Source organism: Leucopleurus acutus (genome assembly GCF_964270905.1).
Source record: "Leucopleurus acutus genome assembly, chromosome: 1".
In the NCBI taxonomy this organism is placed as follows: domain Eukaryota; kingdom Metazoa; phylum Chordata; class Mammalia; order Artiodactyla; family Delphinidae; genus Leucopleurus; species Leucopleurus acutus.
Window position 1 is genome coordinate 162,523,471 of NC_139142.1, and position 17,283 is coordinate 162,540,753.

At 42.6% G+C, this 17,283-nt stretch overlaps 1 protein-coding gene and 1 pseudogene across 2 annotated transcripts in view; one reads left to right on the forward strand and one right to left on the reverse strand.

Annotated features, from left to right (window-relative positions):
* AGBL1 (AGBL carboxypeptidase 1) overlaps nucleotides 1–17,283 on the forward strand; it is a gene marked incomplete at its 5' end in the record, with an annotated part of 781,776 nt that overhangs the window by 182,909 nt on the left and 581,584 nt on the right. Inside the window, 6 exons of the mRNA XM_082857818.1 lie at nucleotides 2,559–2,675; nucleotides 3,724–4,304; nucleotides 6,041–6,124; nucleotides 6,360–6,446; nucleotides 8,613–8,761; nucleotides 10,026–10,113. Of these exons, the coding sequence (XP_082713944.1) occupies nucleotides 2,559–2,675; nucleotides 3,724–4,304; nucleotides 6,041–6,124; nucleotides 6,360–6,446; nucleotides 8,613–8,761; nucleotides 10,026–10,113 (1,106 nt within the window). The remainder of the gene's footprint in view (nucleotides 1–2,558; nucleotides 2,676–3,723; nucleotides 4,305–6,040; nucleotides 6,125–6,359; nucleotides 6,447–8,612; nucleotides 8,762–10,025; nucleotides 10,114–17,283) is intronic.
* On the reverse strand, nucleotides 15,772–17,279 carry LOC309957745 (calpain small subunit 1-like; annotated as a pseudogene). The gene has a single exon. The product of its transcript is annotated as a calpain small subunit 1-like (transcript).

Sequence of the window (17,283 nt, forward strand, 5' to 3'; positions counted from 1 at the left end):
GGTTGCTGTGAGGACAGAGAAGCTGGACCACTCCTAAATAAATGTAAAGGGTACTTATAAAATACAGAAGTAGTTGACAACCTGCTTGAGTGCCTGGAGATTCAGAGGCCAAGATTCAAGCTTTGAGGACCAGAGATGGTCTCTGTTACAAGTACTCCACTTTGCTGTTATACTGAGAAAGCCATCACAGGCAGTATATAAATGAATGGGCATGACTGTGATCCGATAAAACTTTATTTACAAAAACAAGCAGTGGGCCATAGTTTGCTAACACCTGCTCTAAGGCTGAGTAGGTCACCTAGATAGGCTGAAGCTCATGGGTTACCTGATGCTCCTCAGTCCAGATGTACCAACCTTACTTGCTGGTGGCGAGATGCTTCCCAATGCCTGCCAGGTTGCATTTCTATTGGTGCCACCTTGGGGCATGACTGAGGCTGTAGCAGAGATGGTGAAAGGAAGGAAGATCTGACAGATGAAGCTGGAAAGGATAAGTGTTGGGATCTCCAATATTAGACTAAGGAGTTTGGGCCTGGTATGTGCTGTATCTGAAAATATCATTATATCAGCCTCATGGGATCTATATTTCTTTTAATTTAAAGCTTGGAGGAAAATTGCAGAAGATGGATGGAATATTGCACTTTATCCTCTGAATCAGGAATATAACATTTTTTAAAATGATTTTTAAAAAAATTTATGTTAACCCTCTTATTTATTTTTTGGCTGCGTTGGGTCTTCGTTGCTGTGTGCGGGCTTCCTCTAGTTGCGGTGAGCGGGGGCTACTCTTCGTTGCGGTGCACGGGCTTCTCATTGTGGTGGCTTCTCTTGTTGAGGAGCACAGGTTCTAGGTGCGCGGGCTTCAGTAGTTGTGGCTCACAGGCTCTAGAGCACAGGCCCAGTAGTTGTGGCACACAGACTTAGTTGCTCCACAGCATGTGGGATATTCCCAGACCAGGGCTCGAACCCATGTCCCCTGCACTGGCAGGTGGATTCTTAACCACTGCGCCACCAGGGAAGCCCAGGAATATAACATTTATTTTCCACATTTATTTGATTTCAGGAAGAATAAGCCAGGCTTTCAGGACTATCAGGTTTTTCCTTAACTAACAAAATAGATTCCTAAAATATAGGGTGGATTCCCCCCCTATTTTATTAGGGAAACTTGATCTAGGAGAGGCACAGAAAGATGAAGAGATTGAACTATGTCCTTTCTCTGTAACATTCTATAACCTTTGAAAAATACAGAGGTGTTTGGAGGAGAGTCACCATCACTGTTAAACTATTATGAAATGATGATCTAGAAGAAGAAATAAAAGGTCTGGTATTATTTAGCCCAATGAAGAAAAGGCTGGTGGTGACTCGGTAAACTTTTAAAGGTATAAAGGTATAGTAGGAGGTTACTACCTCCTCCCCAGAGCCTGGAAGGCTCAGCATCATACCTGCTTCTGGAATCTTGACTCCTACAGTCTTCCTCTTATTCTTTATGTTTCGGCCACTTTCTATTTTAAAAAATTTTTTTAAAATTTATTTTATTGAAGTATAATTGATTTATAATGTGTTAATTTCTGCTATACAACAGTGATTCAGTTATATATATAAATTCTTGTATATGTGTGTATACATTCACCCACCTTCTTTCTGTAAGCAAATTTAAGTTGCTTTTTTTTTTTTCTTTTTCTGTTAGTAATTTCTTCCCCCAAGTCTTTGCCTTGTTGGCCGTTATTGTTAAAATGTGACCTCCAGGCTTCCTTGGTGGTGCAGTGGTTGAGAGTCCGCCTGCCGATGCAGGGGACACGGGTTTGTGCCCCGGTCTGGGAACATCCCACATGCCGCGGAGCGGCTGTGCCCGTGAGCCATGGCCGCTGAGCCTGCGCGTCCGGAGCCTGTGCTCCGCAATGGGAGAGGCCACGACAGTGAGAGGCCCGCATACTGCAAAAAAAAAAAAATGACCTCCTTAACTTCTTTGTACCCCAGCCTCACTCACAATCACTTCACCACCTCTCATTCTTCCCATGACATTTATCACTGTTTGAAGTTACCTTGCTCATTTGTTTGCTTTCTGTCTTCCTTTTCTCACTAGAAGGCAAGTTCTATGGAATCATGGACCTTGGTCTGTTCAATTATCAATGAGTCTTTAGTACCTAGGAGAGTGCCCACTCATAGTAGGTGCTCATTAAACGTTTGTAAAAAGAGTGACCTAAATAGGTAGATAGATGAATAGGTACGACAATTACAGTTATGTCAAAGACAGTGGTCATGAGATAAAAACAATTCTTTGGTATTGTGCTTCATCGTTTACATAGTTCATCTCATTTTACATATATTATTTATGACGAAGGCTGATAAATACTAACATGAACACTGAGAAAAATTATAATCTTTCTTAGTATTTAAAAAATACAGCCTTACCTATTAAATTATCCTTGACTAGGCTAGCACTATAACTTGGAGGCCAGGAAACCGTGTCCCAGGATTCTGAAAAGTCACATCTGTAGCTTGTCTCGATATTTCTCAGGATGGCTCTCCTGATTGTAACATATTTTTTGAATGTGCCATTGTAGGATGATGACTTGGAAACAGATGTGAACAAGCTGAGCTCCAAACCTGGTCTTGATCGACCTGAAGAGGAACTGATGCAATATGAGGCGATGTGTCTTGAGCTCTCCTGCAGTTTTGAGGTAGAACATATGCCGTGGTTCTACTCCTCGGTGATGCTAATGGGTTCTTTGCAGACCCTGGGAATCCAAACTGGTCTCCAGATGGAAAGCATTGCTCATCTTTAGCAATCTGCTTCTGGGATCTTTCTGAGAGGGAAGTAAAAGGCTAAACAAAAATGTGACAAGGTGGCAGAGATAGGATGCATGCAAGGGTCCTATCAGTACAATCTGACACCCATCACCTCAGGAGGAAGTAGGATGAAGGTTCACATTGCTGCCTGCTGTCTGGTGGGCAAGGTGCCTTACTCTCACGTCCTGGGAAAGCAAGTGAAAATTCATGGTGATTTAATCATTCTCTTGTGAGAGTGGGATGGTTGTATGAGATGGCTTTCTGAAGGTGACCAGCCTGACTCTAGGGTTTCTTTGTTAGCAGAAACAAATCAAGCACCTTATACCTGGTCATGTTAATCCAGTGGTTGGTTGCTGCTGCTTCTTCTGCTGCTGCTCCCACCAAAATTTAGACCTGCTTTTGGACCTCCATTATTTTCTTATGATTCTTAATAAACCATGAATTTGGCCATATCTAAGGGTACACGCTAAGTCACTTATAGAAGGGAGCTGACATATTGTATTTCACTCTAGAAAGCAGAAGGGCATTGGTGGGTAAAAGTTTCAGGGAAGGAAATTTTAATTCAGAATAAAAAATAATTTTTCTTAAACAATCAGAATGATCCTCAAATAAAAGGAACCACCTTGGGATACAGGGAAGTTTCTGTAAATGAGTCGTTCAGCCAGACCGTAAATGATTGGGGGTGTTGTAGGAGGCGTTCATGTACTGCATAGACTCATACTAGACCCACCAAATGCCCCTTCCAGGTGTGCGTTTCTAGGATTCTGCCATTTCTTTGACTCTTGAAGCTTAGTCTTTCCTTGACCGACCTTGGAAAAAGTTTTCCAGTGCTCAGGATTTATGCTTAGCTCTGTGCCCAAAGAGTGAGGACAGGGTTCAGATTGTATTCTCTACTTGGAAAGAAACACTGACGTATTCTTTTCCACTTTTAACCTGAAGGAACTGGAGTCCAAACCTGGAGATGGTTTGAACTTTGACAAGACTCAGTATGCCAGTCACCACCACATTCTGACTGCTGCCTCCCCAAAAGGGCTTTGCTTGAATAAGGACCAAATCTCCTGGGGACAAGAAAGAGAAGTCCCTGTCCAGACCTCCCTTCTGAGCAGAGTGAAGATGGGGAGATCCAACATACATCTAACCTCCAAAAAAGGACCTGGAATGAACCCATACCGAAATGCACAATCCAATGGTCTTGGGATAGGTTCTTCTGGAAGTGAAATCTCAGGCATTCAGGCGTCCTTCAAAGAGGATGCTTGGGACATCGATGCGATTTCCTGCCCAAGGATAAGTGTCTCCTTTTCCAATTCCACTAGACCCAGAGAAACTGCTGAATTAATAGATAAGCTCCTGCAGACACATCCGACGCATATCGCCTTCCATGACCCCTATCTTTATATGGCCAAAGCTAGAAGAACCAGATCTGTGTCTGACTTTACAATGACAGCATTTCCTGATTTCTGGGGGCATTGTCCACCTCCCTCTGCCCAGTCCATGTTGGAACGTAAATGTGGAGTCCAAAGGTGATGGTGCTACTACCTTGGGAGCTATATATATTTTTTCTTCTCTAGTATTTTTGTAGGTGGAATGGTTTGTACAGATAATTCTGTTATCTTCAGGAAAGTGAGCATTAGTCAGGAGCATGTTAAAAGCCTTAAGGAGGGCTTCCCTGGTGGCGCAGTGGTTGAGAGTCCGCCTGCCGATGCAGGGGACACGGATTCGTGCCCCAGTCCGGGAAGATCCCACATGCCGCGGAGCGGCTGGGCCTGTGAGCCATGGCCGCTGGGCCTGCACGTCCAGAGCCTGTGCTCCACAATGGGAGAGGTCACAACAGTGAGAGGCCCGCGTACCACAAAAATAAAGCCTTAAGGAAATTTTCGCCAAATTTACAAGCTTGCCTCCCTACTAGGACATTTCAGAGCCCAGGGTAGGGTGGTGGTAGACATGTGTTTCCACAAAAAGAATTTCTTAGATGATTCTAACGCAACCCCTTACCCCATATCCATTGCAAATCCTACAAAATGGAAAGATTGTCCAGTTTCTCCAAATACTGGGATCATTCCTTAAGGGAAGGTTCTCAGGAAAAAACAAGTATGGATTATTTGGGATCACTTTTCTCATTTACCGCAAATTGGAATCTGATCTCTTGTTAATGAGAGGAGGTGGTGGACCTCCATCCCACAGTCCCAACCTTATAGAACCTGACTTGGCTCGGGGAATAGTTTTGCTGCATCACTGAGGATTGTAAGGAAAAGAAATGCATCCTGCAGGGAAGAAACGTTGTGTGATGGATTATTCCCAGGATGCATGAAACGGAGCTTTGCCTTTGGATAGGCATAGCGAGATTAAAAAGAAAATTACTAAACTCAAGGAGAAAACTATTTTCCCAGAAAATATACTAAGTATGCATACACTAAGTCTATGGAGCAAAGTGTGCATAGCAGTAAGTTTTCTTAACTTATTAGCAAGTTCATCAGCAAATTCATGGTGGATCCCAAGAACTGCTCCCACTTGGTCTCCTGGCTGACATCTCTGACCTCACCCCTCTGACCTTATCTCCATGCTCAAGTTCCTGAGAGACACACCACAGGGGCTGGCCCAGCAATAGCTCCCCACTGGACAGGACACCTTTCCCCTGAGTCTAGGCCTCATTTTGACCTTCCCTCCCCCTTCTCCTATCCCTCCCCGCCCCAGAGACCTGGATCAGAAATTCAAGGAGGGAATCTGAAATATCCCTTAGGTATCCTTCCTCCCTCTTACTTAAATTTCCCAGATAGTGGTGTTTCTCAGAGAGAAGATTGACCATAGTCTTCTGGAGCAAACAGAACCAAGGACTATAAATGACACAAGAATTCAAAGGCTTATTGGAGCCTCCCAGACCATCAGCAATCGTAGTGTCTCTTTCAAAACTGTCTTAGTGCAGAGGGCCCTCTTATTCACACAGCCAGAGGCTTCAAAGCCCCTCACCCCAAATGCTCTTGACAAAACTCTGCTTTGAGTAGAGAATCCTCCTAAAACTAAACTCTGGCATCACTGCTTCCTACATTCCTACTGCTCAGTGTAGTTTTATTTTTTGATAAAGAAGAAAAGGAAGGAGGGGTGGTGCTTTTTGTACTCATTCAGCTCCAGGTTGGAGCATTATTACATTTTTCTTTCATAATTCTCTGATGAGTCCCAAGGCCCTTCCCACATGACCATAGGATGAATGGGGTAAGGAGTGAGGGCCAACCCTTAAAATGTTTCCGATTTTCTTTTCCAGGATCAAAATATTTGAGGATGTCCGGAGGCTCATCCAGCCAAGCGATATTATAAATAAAGTTGTCTTCAGTCTAGATGAGCCTTGGTAGGTGGTCTTGAACGTCAGTGGAATGAGGGGGGTGGGAGTATAGAATATCCTTTTAATGGCATGAGCATAAGAATGTTTTAAGTTAGTAATCCATTCCTTCTCCTAAAATCAACACAGTGAAAATTTGGGTTAAAGATCTGTAAGAGAAAGCTTATCTCTAAGAAATGTTAAATAAACTGTGCCCAAGAATAGCAATAAGTCCTATGTTCAGAGGTTCTCTATTTCATTACAGGCCTTTGCAAGACACCACTTCTGACTGCTTACGGTTCTTCTCCAAGTTTGAGTCTGGAAATCTTCGCAAAGCCATCCAAGTGCGTGAGTAAGTAAGGAAAGCTGCAGGGGCCATACTCAGTATGGCTCAGCCCTGTTTTGTATCCCCCTCCAAGGAGACATTTTCGAAGTTTTCCCTTTTTGGGACGTGGTGAGTGGTAAGTAATTTTTTCTGATACATGAAATATTTCAAGGAAGCCCAACGTATAACAAATACAAGTGGAGCTGTTTGGGATGGAGAAGGGAAAGGCAGGCATGTTAAGATTCCTCCTTAGCCTCCTTCTCTTTCTTTTTTTTTTTTTTTTTTTTTTGCGGTACGCAGGCCTCTCACTGTTGCAGCCCCTCCCGTGGCACATGGGATCTTCCCAGAGCGGGGCACGAACCCGTGTCCCCTGCATTGGCAGGCAGACTCTCAACCACTGCGCCACCAGGGAAGCCCCTCCTTCTCTTTCTTGTTTGCTATCTCAGCCTCTTCTTCCTACAGCTCCTGCTTTTATTATTTATTCTCTTCATTTATCATGTTCCAAGGATCCAGGAGGGAAGACCTGATTAGGAATCTCCTAGTGAGAAAATGAGCAGTCCAGGATGTGCCTAAGCTCCTGGCCTTACTCAGGTCTTTCTCTTTATATCTGCCTTTGGCCAGAGTGTAGAATCCTAAACTCATCAGTTGTGGTCTGGGTGACAGGGTCAAATGACAGAAAACAAACCTACTTACAGGCAAGGATTTTTTATGATCACTTTTTGGAGAGAGCGTTGTGGGCATAGCAGACAATTTGAGGGTCATAGACTTCCTGGAATTGTTCTCATGAGTGTCTCTATAGTGCCAACTATAGCTTCATTCACTGTATGGTGAGTTCAGTGGTTAGAGTGTGTTGCTTATAGTGATGATGGGAGGGGTGGGGCACCATCTGCTCTGCTACGGCTTCAACAAAGCTCTCCCCTTCCACAAATCTCACTATACACTGCCATTTAATCAGAGGGCCAGAGTAGGTGAGTATGAATGAATCAGGGCAAAACCATTGCCCTTTCTAGAAGAGCAACTCAAAGAGCGTGCCAAGGGGATGGGATAAGAATATTTCTGAAAATGAAATATCCTGATGATAATGTTTAAGTCAAAGCTTTATTGCTAATTCTGTTGCTCAAGCTTGAAGAAGTAATTTTTTGGAGGCATAGTGATTGGGTGGGGACACATAAGGACTTTCTGGGGTGCTGGAACTGTTCTACATATTGATCCAGGGAGTTGTCACACAGGTGTATCCAGATGAATTTGCTTAAACTCGTTGAGCTGTACATTTAAGATCTGTGTACTTTACTTCATGTAAACTAAATCAGTTAAAAAGGGAGAAAACAAACAGACAGATCTTTCATTGCCAGTCTAATTCATGTTTGTTGCCTTGCTGAGGATTTACATATATTATACTACTTAATCTTTACAAACAGTACTGCAAGTTTAGGCACTACTTCTTTTTTTAAAATTTACTTATTTATTTACGGCTGTGTTGGGTCTTTGTTGCTGCGTGCGGGCTTTCTCTAGTTGCGGCCAGTGGGGGCTACTCTTCATTTCAGTGTGCGGGCTTCTCATTGCGGTGGCTTCTCTTTGTTGTGGAGCATGGGCTCTAGGCGCACGGGCTTGAGTAGTTGTGGCACGCAGGCTCAGTAGTTGTGGCTCGCAGGCTCTAGAGCACAGGCTCAGTAGTTGTGGCGCATGGTCTTAGTTGTTCTGTGGCATGTGGGATCTTCCCTGACCAGGGCTCGAACCCATGTCCCCTGCATTGGCAGGCAGATTCTTAACCACTGTACCACCAGGGAAGTCCCTAGACACTATTTCTAGTTTTCATTTGAGGAGACTGATGCTCAAAAGTCATGTCTAACATCAACTATTAATGGCATATCCAACCAGATGTGACCACATTTTCTCCAGGATAGAGCACACTTGCATTTTTCCAGCTGGACAGAAACTTCATTACCATTTAATAAAAAGATAGGCTATAATTGTATAACTGACTCTTCTAATACCAGGACACTGCTCCCCCCTCCTTAAATTTCCAAAGCCTCTGTCCAATATTGTGAGATAAGGATGATAACTATAACTTAGCAGCCAACCAAGATCCTGGATTTTACATCTATCATCCAGAACCTGAGATGTGTAGATTTCTCAGTGTTGGAAGTTCTCTTAAAGGCTTTTAACCCTCTGATCTTGCTTCTGACTTTGCAGGTTGGAGTACGACTTACTGATCAATGCTGATGTGAATAGCACACAGCACCAGCAGTGGTTCTACTTCAAGGTGAGCGGTATGAGGGAGGCGGTCCCTTATCGCTTCAACATTATCAACTGTGAGAAGGCCAACAGCCAGTTCAATTACGGTATGAGCTCTTGGGAAATAGAGACTTTCTCAATAACACCAAAAATGATGTCACTTTTGAGTGCTTGAATTATTATCAGAAGCCCTGCTTGGGTTGCAAAGGGTTTGAAGTTGGACTGACACGTTTTGGTTGCCAGGTATTGCAAGATGGCCGCCAACCTATGGTAAATTGCTGCTATGGGAGGGGAAGCTTGAAACTCTACCTCTGCTATGAAATGTTAATACCTCACATAACTTTCCACCGCTTCCTGCCTCCCTTGACCCACCTTCAACTTCTTGAGGCCAGTGAGCCCTCTCATTTATTCCTTCTCTCCACCTCCTAAATCCCATAGGAGCAAATGTACTGATCTGTTGATATTTGTCACAGACAGGCAAATGGCACAATTCCATTGGACAACACCGATTTACACTCTCAGAAAACTCTGGAGAAAGTTTAAATTCTCCTGAATACCTGTGGCAATTTTAGAGGGGGCGTTCAAGGGACAATGACTGACTAATAGCCCATATTTATTTTGAATGCTTCTAGAAATGGGAAATTCTGCGTGTTATTGCTGGCTCACATACTAATGTATTAGTGGCTCTGAGTAAGGAAAAAATATTCCCCGTAGCTCCAGGTCCGAGCATAGGACATTACCTCTATTTTGTATCGATTAAATAGACTCATGCTGGTATAGAAAGAGAAAAGGTGAGCCTTGACTCTTGTATTCACTTGACGCAGCGGCTGTAACAAATTGTCACACATTTTGTGGCTTCAAAGAAGAAAAATATATTCTCTTACAGTTCTGGAGTCCACAAGTCCCAAATCAGTTTCACTGGTCTTAAGTCAAGGTGTTGGAAAGGCCATGCTTCCTCTGGACATTCTAGGGGATTATTTGTTTCCTTTCCTTTTCTAGCTTTTAGAGGTATGTTCCTCACATTCCGTGGCTCATGGCCCTTTCCTCCATCTTCAAAGTCAGCTGCATAACATCTTCAAATCTCTCTGCTTTGGCCACATTGCTTTTCCTCTGTAGTCAAACCTCTCTCTACCTCCCTCTTGGAAAGACATGTGTGATTGAATTTAGGGCCCACCAGGATAATCTCCCCATCTCAAGGTACTTAATTTAATCATATCTACAGAGTCCCTTTTGTCATATAAGGTTAATATACAGCTTCCATGGATTAAGACCTGGGTATCTTTGAGGGCCATTATTCAACCTACCGCAGCTCTCCTTTTCTATTCCCCGCCCCCTGACCTAATGGATTAATCCTGCCTTTATTTTGTGTAGGGATGCAGCCAACTCTGTATTCTGTGAAGGAGGCTCTTCTTGGCAGACCTGCCTGGGTACGGACAGGCTATGAAATCTGTTATTACAAGTAAGTTAGAGTGTTGTTAGCTTCCTTTGCTCTTCTGTTCTCTCTCAATTTCCTGCTTCTCCATGTTAATCTTATAAACCTGAGCAATCTGTGCTTGTCTGCTGTACTTGTCACTCTTCCAGTGGCAAACGCTCTGTCCTTCAGAAGCCTAAGCGTGTTAAATGGCACCCACAGTAGACCTCAAGAAATATTTTTTGATTTTCTGAAAAGTCACCTATTCTTATTTAAACACCTTAAAACCTTTAGACCTTACTGTTGGATATTATTATATAGACTCAACCTATGATTAGTGCATCAAGCTTCAGTTCTTTTCCTGTTTCCATTGGTCCCAGTGAACAAAAAGTGTGAGATATTCTAACTTATTCTTATCCATCCCATACTTCAGTTTTCCAAAGCAGATAAACATGAATATGTGAGAAATATACTTAAGTAACTGTTCTTCCACAGAAAGATAAATTTTGGAAAAAAATAGAAGAGAAACGTATTTTCAGAATTCATCTTCAACTCTTGATCAGTAGCCACTTTCATCAATGTATCCTGTAAAGTTGTAATGAAATTTGAATTATCCATATATTTTGATAAAATACATGCATGCACTGCAGACCCATGATTTGCTTATTTGTGCATTTTCCTTTGCTAGAAAATAAAATACAAATTCATAAGACAAAAAAAGGATAGGGAGTGTGGACAGGTAGAAACTATGTAGCTAATTATTAGCTTGTTGCTGGTTGCTTATAAAAAACTGATAGGCTAGTACTTATTTTCTTGGATAAAGTAATTTATATCTCTTGCTGAGATTACAGGAGGCCCCTAAAAATATTATCAGGCATTCTTGAGTTCAGGATAGTTGCAAATATCAAAAAGAAAGCGTAAAAATGCTTATGCCTCTTGGCTTTTGAGACTGTAAGGACAGGAGCATTGACAGATAAGAAGGTCAAGAATCTTGTTGTTCTATCAGACACAAGGGCAATCATCACCATAGAAGTAAGGATAGTCTATAAAGCACAGAGATGGGCTAACAGTTTGTAATGAAAGAGTCAGCAGTCTTTAGTCTTGGATGTATTAGAATATGGACCTGGGTAGTATTTTCATTATATTCTTCAGAACAATAGCAAAGCCATACAATATTGTTGGTTTTCCATAGCAATGACTTTCTGACCCACCTATCTACAGGCTCTCAGGATCCTCTTATGGTCCAAAGAGATTGAGACTAAAATCATCTCAAGGTGACAGGGGCCACAGCTGTAGGGGAAAATAATGGAAGCATAAATTTGGACTTTGGTGTGTCAAGAATAACTTTTAGTGTCCTTGAGAAATAGTAATTCTAAATAAACATGAAAGACCCAGCTTGCAGTGGGCTTGGATCTGGAAGTTAGTAAGAGATTGGATAAACATAACATTCAGCATCCTCTGGGGGAAGAGGGGGGGAATAGCTCTCCCTGGAGGCTGCTTCCTTGGAGATGGGGGATCAGGCATGGGCTTAAGGGGATTTAGAATCTGCCAAGAGGAAAAGGAAGAAATCAAACATCCCAAAGCGGAGGCTTGGCCTGAAGAATGACGATGTTAGTGTTAATAGCTTTTAGATTCATTAACAAGACAATTGTTATGTGATTAAAGAGTAACAGAGGGGTAACATGAAAACCATGAATGTGTAATGTAATTCATTTTTCATCTTCCAGCCATGAATACAACAGAGATGAATGGATAAGACTGCTACATTATAACATAGTTTGTTTTACACCAATTCACCTCATTGTGTTAACATATTTCCAATAATGTGATCTAACAACAAGATAGATACGTTATGTGTGTCTCTATTCAACTGCAAATCAGAGTGCCTTTCCCTACCATAGAATGCCTTAGATTATACAATGTATTTATTTCTCTCTTTTACCCATCACAATCTTTGAGTTGATCTGCTTTTGAAGGTTTTGTGGCTTCATCCCTGACTTTATGCTCTCTAATGTATTAATTTGGGAGAACTTTACCTCCTATTTCTTTGTCTCCAATATGTCATCAGGAACTCAGAAGTCTTATTTCTATTACATTCTTATATTTAGTACCATGTTCTAAAGGGGGTGCCAGGGTGCTTATTGTGGAGAGAACCATGAGCCATGGTACCTGAGTATATCTATGGGAGGGTGAAAGAAAAGTGTACTCAGAAAGAATGGGATATCCATTTCCTTCAAAAAGTGATAGCAACAGTGATCAGTTAAGGAGGTGGGCTGACTGCTTTGTGGGTCCGAGCATCATCACTTAGAAAGTGAGCTCCAGACTATTTTGATAAGATATACTAATGCATGTAATTTAAATATAGAATTGTTCATAATTTTAAAAAATCAATTATACACGCCCTACTATACTAATATATTATGCATACCAGAAAACATGCAGAAAGTTTAGAATTTTAAGACATGGGGAAAAGATGAGAAAAATAATTTTAAGTTTAAATCTTTAAATTTTAAATGTAAAATTGTTATATATATTTTTTACTATTGGTAACTCGGGGCATCCTATACCCTTAAGGTTTACCATGAAAAATATAGTTGTAAATTGCCTTTTGGCTAATTTTGAAAAATTGTGGTTAACTTCTCCAATCTAATTAGATAATTTTTACACAAATAAGAATTCTTGAGAAAGAGCTAATATTAAGGTAGGAGGTAGGTCACGTCAGTTCTTTCATTTTCTCGGTCATTTGTGTTTAAAATGTAATATTATTATCCATCTCTGAATTCCAAGCAGAATTTAGAAAAAACTAATTATCTATATTGCAGGGTTTAGTTTAATTTAGATAATATAATCTGTAGATACACTAGAGAAGGCTTCTGCAAGTTTAAATACCTTGCCAGAAGCTAAAATCTAAAGAATGAGAGAGATGGTGAGCTATTCTCATCCCTCCCTCAGGAAGCCTACTGTACAGCAGTCGATACTAAACTACCTGACATATGAAAACCATAGATATAAAATGTAATGCATTTTTCATATTCCAGCCCTGGAAAACAACAGAGAAGAATGGATAAGACTGCTGTAGTGTAATCTAGCTTGTTTTATAATTATTCATCATAGTAGCTTGACTTGGACAGCATAAGGGCAGCATTGTCCATCCCCATATTAAACCTTAGACAACTTTCTTTCTTCCTTTTTAGATCATAATAAATTTAAAGAGAAATCCTAATATCTTCTCCCTGTGTTCAGCAGATCTGATCTTCTTGCCCCTCCCCTGGAGTACCTCCTCCCCCCCCATCCCACCCCCTTGCCCACCCACCTGGCAGATCCCTAAGCCAGAAGATCAAAAGGGATCCTCCAGAGGGAAGAACAGAATTGGGCAGGCTTATTTTTCCATGCCTCTTGTAAAAGCAAGCAAGGACTGTTTTAGTTCCTGCTTTATTTACTTCCCTGCGGTCTGCTTCTCCCTCTAATGTACACAGCCTCACACCTTTTTGAATTTTCTCCCAGCTCTGGTCTAAAGTAATTTTGGTGCTGAAGGGCAGAGGGAGGGAAACTGCATGCTCAGAGTGGCCATGTAATACACAACAGCTGATCTCTTCTGACATTTATCTCTGCTCGTGAGAGGAGATAGAACAGCTCACTCATGAAGATGAATGTCATACAAGAGCTCTGCCATCATGCATCCTTCCCAGGGATCTCAGGAGAGAGATTTGGTGCTATACAGAATATTAGAAACTCTGCAGACACAGGGCAGCCTGGTGACTTGACTGCCCTGCCTTATTAGATCCTGTTAAGTGAAATGATGATCCCATGTTAAACAGAGCCATTGTCATTATAAGGTTATCTAATTCACTCTCTACCTTGGCATTTGCTTCTTTCATGCACACACAGAAAAAAAAAATACTTCCCAAAGATAAAATAAAAAAAAAAAATGACTTCCCAGCATATTTTAACGTACAGATGGAAGGAGACTGAGTTCATAACCATGCATTTGTGTACTTTGCTCCTTGCTTCATTGAAAGCTTTATGATTTTAAAAGTGCAGACCCTTCTGAGGATAAGTTGTTCAGGGAATGGAAAAGCAAAGGGGAGCCTTTTAACTGTGGAATGGCTGAACTATCCATATCATCTTTGACCCAACATGCATCTAGGATCTGGCATATTTGAGAGCACACTTGGTTTTCACCTGGCTGCTTCTCCGCCAAGAAGAGCAGACCAAGGAGAGAAAGTTTCTGGAGTGAAACTTCTACCACTCTTTAATGATGTGACCTTGGGGCAAATTATTCCAGCCTCTCTCAACTTCAGATTCCTCATCAGTAAAAGGGGATAATAATGGTATCTACTTGATAAATCTGTGCTGAGGATGAAGTGAAATGAGATAAAGCACATGGAAATCTTACAACAGTGTCTGGTGCATAGTGGATGTTCAGTGAGTGTTAGCAATTATTAGTAATTAGTAGAAGCTTCTTAGTGGCATCAAATACCAGTGACATAAAGAATCATAGTGGTATGAATAATTTTCTCACTAGCTATCGTCTGGATTATTTTACATTCTTTCTTTTATTTTAGACTTCAGGTTTATAGGTATCTCTGATTTATGAAAACTGAAACTTCAAATTCTTACTTGCTGAATTGAACCAAAAGACCTCTTGTCCTTTTATCCATTCTTATGAGACAGGTGATAAAATGAAAAATAATCTTGCTTTTGGGGTAAGCCCACACCTAGGGTTGAATCCTGTTTATTGTGCTTGTTGTGTGGAGTTCCTCAAGACACTTAACATCTCAATTTTCCCAGTCTGTAGAGTGTGCATAATAATACCTTGAAAGGATATAATTAGGATTAGAGATAAGATATGCCAAGTATTCTAATTATTACTTCTAGAGTCTTAGGTCCATTTATTCTACAGGCCTTAGCTGAACAGCTGCTAAGTCCAGGTACTGTGCCCAAGCGTGAAGATATACAGACAAATAAGCATAATCCCTGACATAAAGCACGGGCAGTGAGGGAGAGGCACCATGTGATAAGAATTATGTAAAAGGGTGGATATTGGGGAAGACTTCCTGAAAGAGGAAACACTTGCGTTGAGTCTTGAAGGAGGAAGAAGAGTTGGCTAAATGAGGAAGAAGGAAAGCATTTCTATACAAAGGAAGAACATGGGAACCATTTGAAATATAAAGGATGAATGTTACTGCCTTGCAAACATCCCTCAGTATGTTCATAATTGGGAAAACAAAAAGAACTTGATAGGATCTCACTTTATCATGGACAGATCTAATTGTAGCAAGCCAAGTGTTTCACTTTGGAGATTTATGGAACACTTTACTTTGAAGAAGGTCAACTTGGGAAAGTTTAAAGGTTTCTGAAGAGGAAACCTTTGCTAGAGGTGGAGTCATCTCTGGGACTCTCCCACTACAATGCAGCCACCAGGAGACTCCAGTGGGGAAGCCTGACGTTTGCTTTAGTTTCACCTACAGTTTAGACCCTGGATTAGGGTTGCAAGTGAATCTCCTTTAGCTGAAACTCATCCTAAATGAGGTGATTTTCATTTTCTTAAATTCCAGCCATCAGCAACCATCCTGAAGAGGGCTGGATTATTAGTGGGGAGCTTTTAGTCTTGCCCACGACAATCTTGCCCATGAAGCTACAGCAAGGGTGTGTGTACAACAGGGGTGTGTGTGTGTGTGTGTGTGTGTGTGTGTGTGTGTGTTTTGGGAGGGTGAGGAGGTAGATTTTATAGCCCAAACTACCATTCTAAACTTTCCTTAAATCACTAGAACCTTGGTCCACAGAAGCTCAAAAGCTAAAAATTATTCTATTTTATTTCTCTCTCCATTTCACTGTAGCTGTTCCCTGCCTGGCATCCAGTTTTGGTTTGAATGGTGGAAAGAGCCTAGGGATGGGAATTTCATAGTCTTTTTTTTTTTTTCCAGAGAGAGCAGCAACTAGGGTGAATTTATTTCCTCCTGGGCCTGGCAGGCTGGGAGCAGAATACAGACAAAGACACTGGGGCATGTGGCCTGTTATGGCCTGGAGTTCAGCTGCCTGGGTGGTAACTGAATGGGTGTGCCAGGGTGTGTAGGGACTGGAGTGATCCAGAACTGAGAGAAGGGCCCTTGGGGTGTGCAAGTAACACAAACGTTGGGCTTGGCACAGATGCAAGAGAGGGGTTATGGAGTATATGTGAGATGGGTGTGCTGGGGCAGGGTGTGTTGAAGCATGTTGGGCCCTGGCTGTTGACTGAGAATCCGGGTGCCAAGGGCTGGGAAAACAGAAAGGCCTGTGGGTCAGCAGGAGCCATGAAGATGTGACTGCAAACAGGATCAACCCTGGGGGAGACCGAAGAGTCCAAGGTGACTCCTACAGCGAGGCGATGAGGGGGCAGGTCTGGGACTCCCGTTCAGGAATACATGGTCAGCTGTAGCCACTCCTGGGTGTTCACCTGGATTTGTCCACTGTCATCTTTGTCAAGAGATTTGAAGGCACGGAACATGGCATCCAGTCTTACCAGGCAGCTGATGAAGTTGTCAAAATCCATGTTCCCTCCCACATCTGAGTAGCGTCGGATGATCTTGTTGTAGAGATGCTCATTCAGGCGGAATTCTGCTGCCTCAAAGGCCCCTGGGAGTTCACTGCTGCCAATGGTCCCTGAACGGTCAAACTGTTTGTATATGGCCTGCCACTTTTTGATGTTGTTCCACAAGTACGTGAATTCCTCGAAGCCCAGCTTGCCGGTCGTGTCACTATCCATAACAGCCACCATACTGCAACATGTGTCAATGCCAATACCATCAGTCTTCAGATCAGGATGTCGGGTCACGACTTTGTTGAGAATGTTCACGAGTTCTGTGGCACTGACCTTCCTGTCCTCTCCAGCCAGCTGGGCAAAGAGCCTCCGGAACTGCCGGGCCTTCTCACTCTCATTAGCCTGGATGTTGGAGTAATGGGTGTGAGGGGGCGGAGGCTCTGGGTTGTACTGCGCAGCCGCATCACTAATGGCGCTAATGACCCCGCCCAGGATGCGTACGGAAGTTCCGCCGCGGCTGCCGCCGCCGCCGCCGCCGCCATTGCTTCCTTCTCTTCTGCCGCCGCTGCCGCCTCTGCCTCTGGCCCGCCGCCGCCTCAGGCCTCCGAGCACATTCCGTAGGCCCCTGCCCAGGCCCCCGCCCCCCCCCCCCGCCGCCTCTTCCACCCTTCAAGAACAAGTTAACCAGGAACATGGCT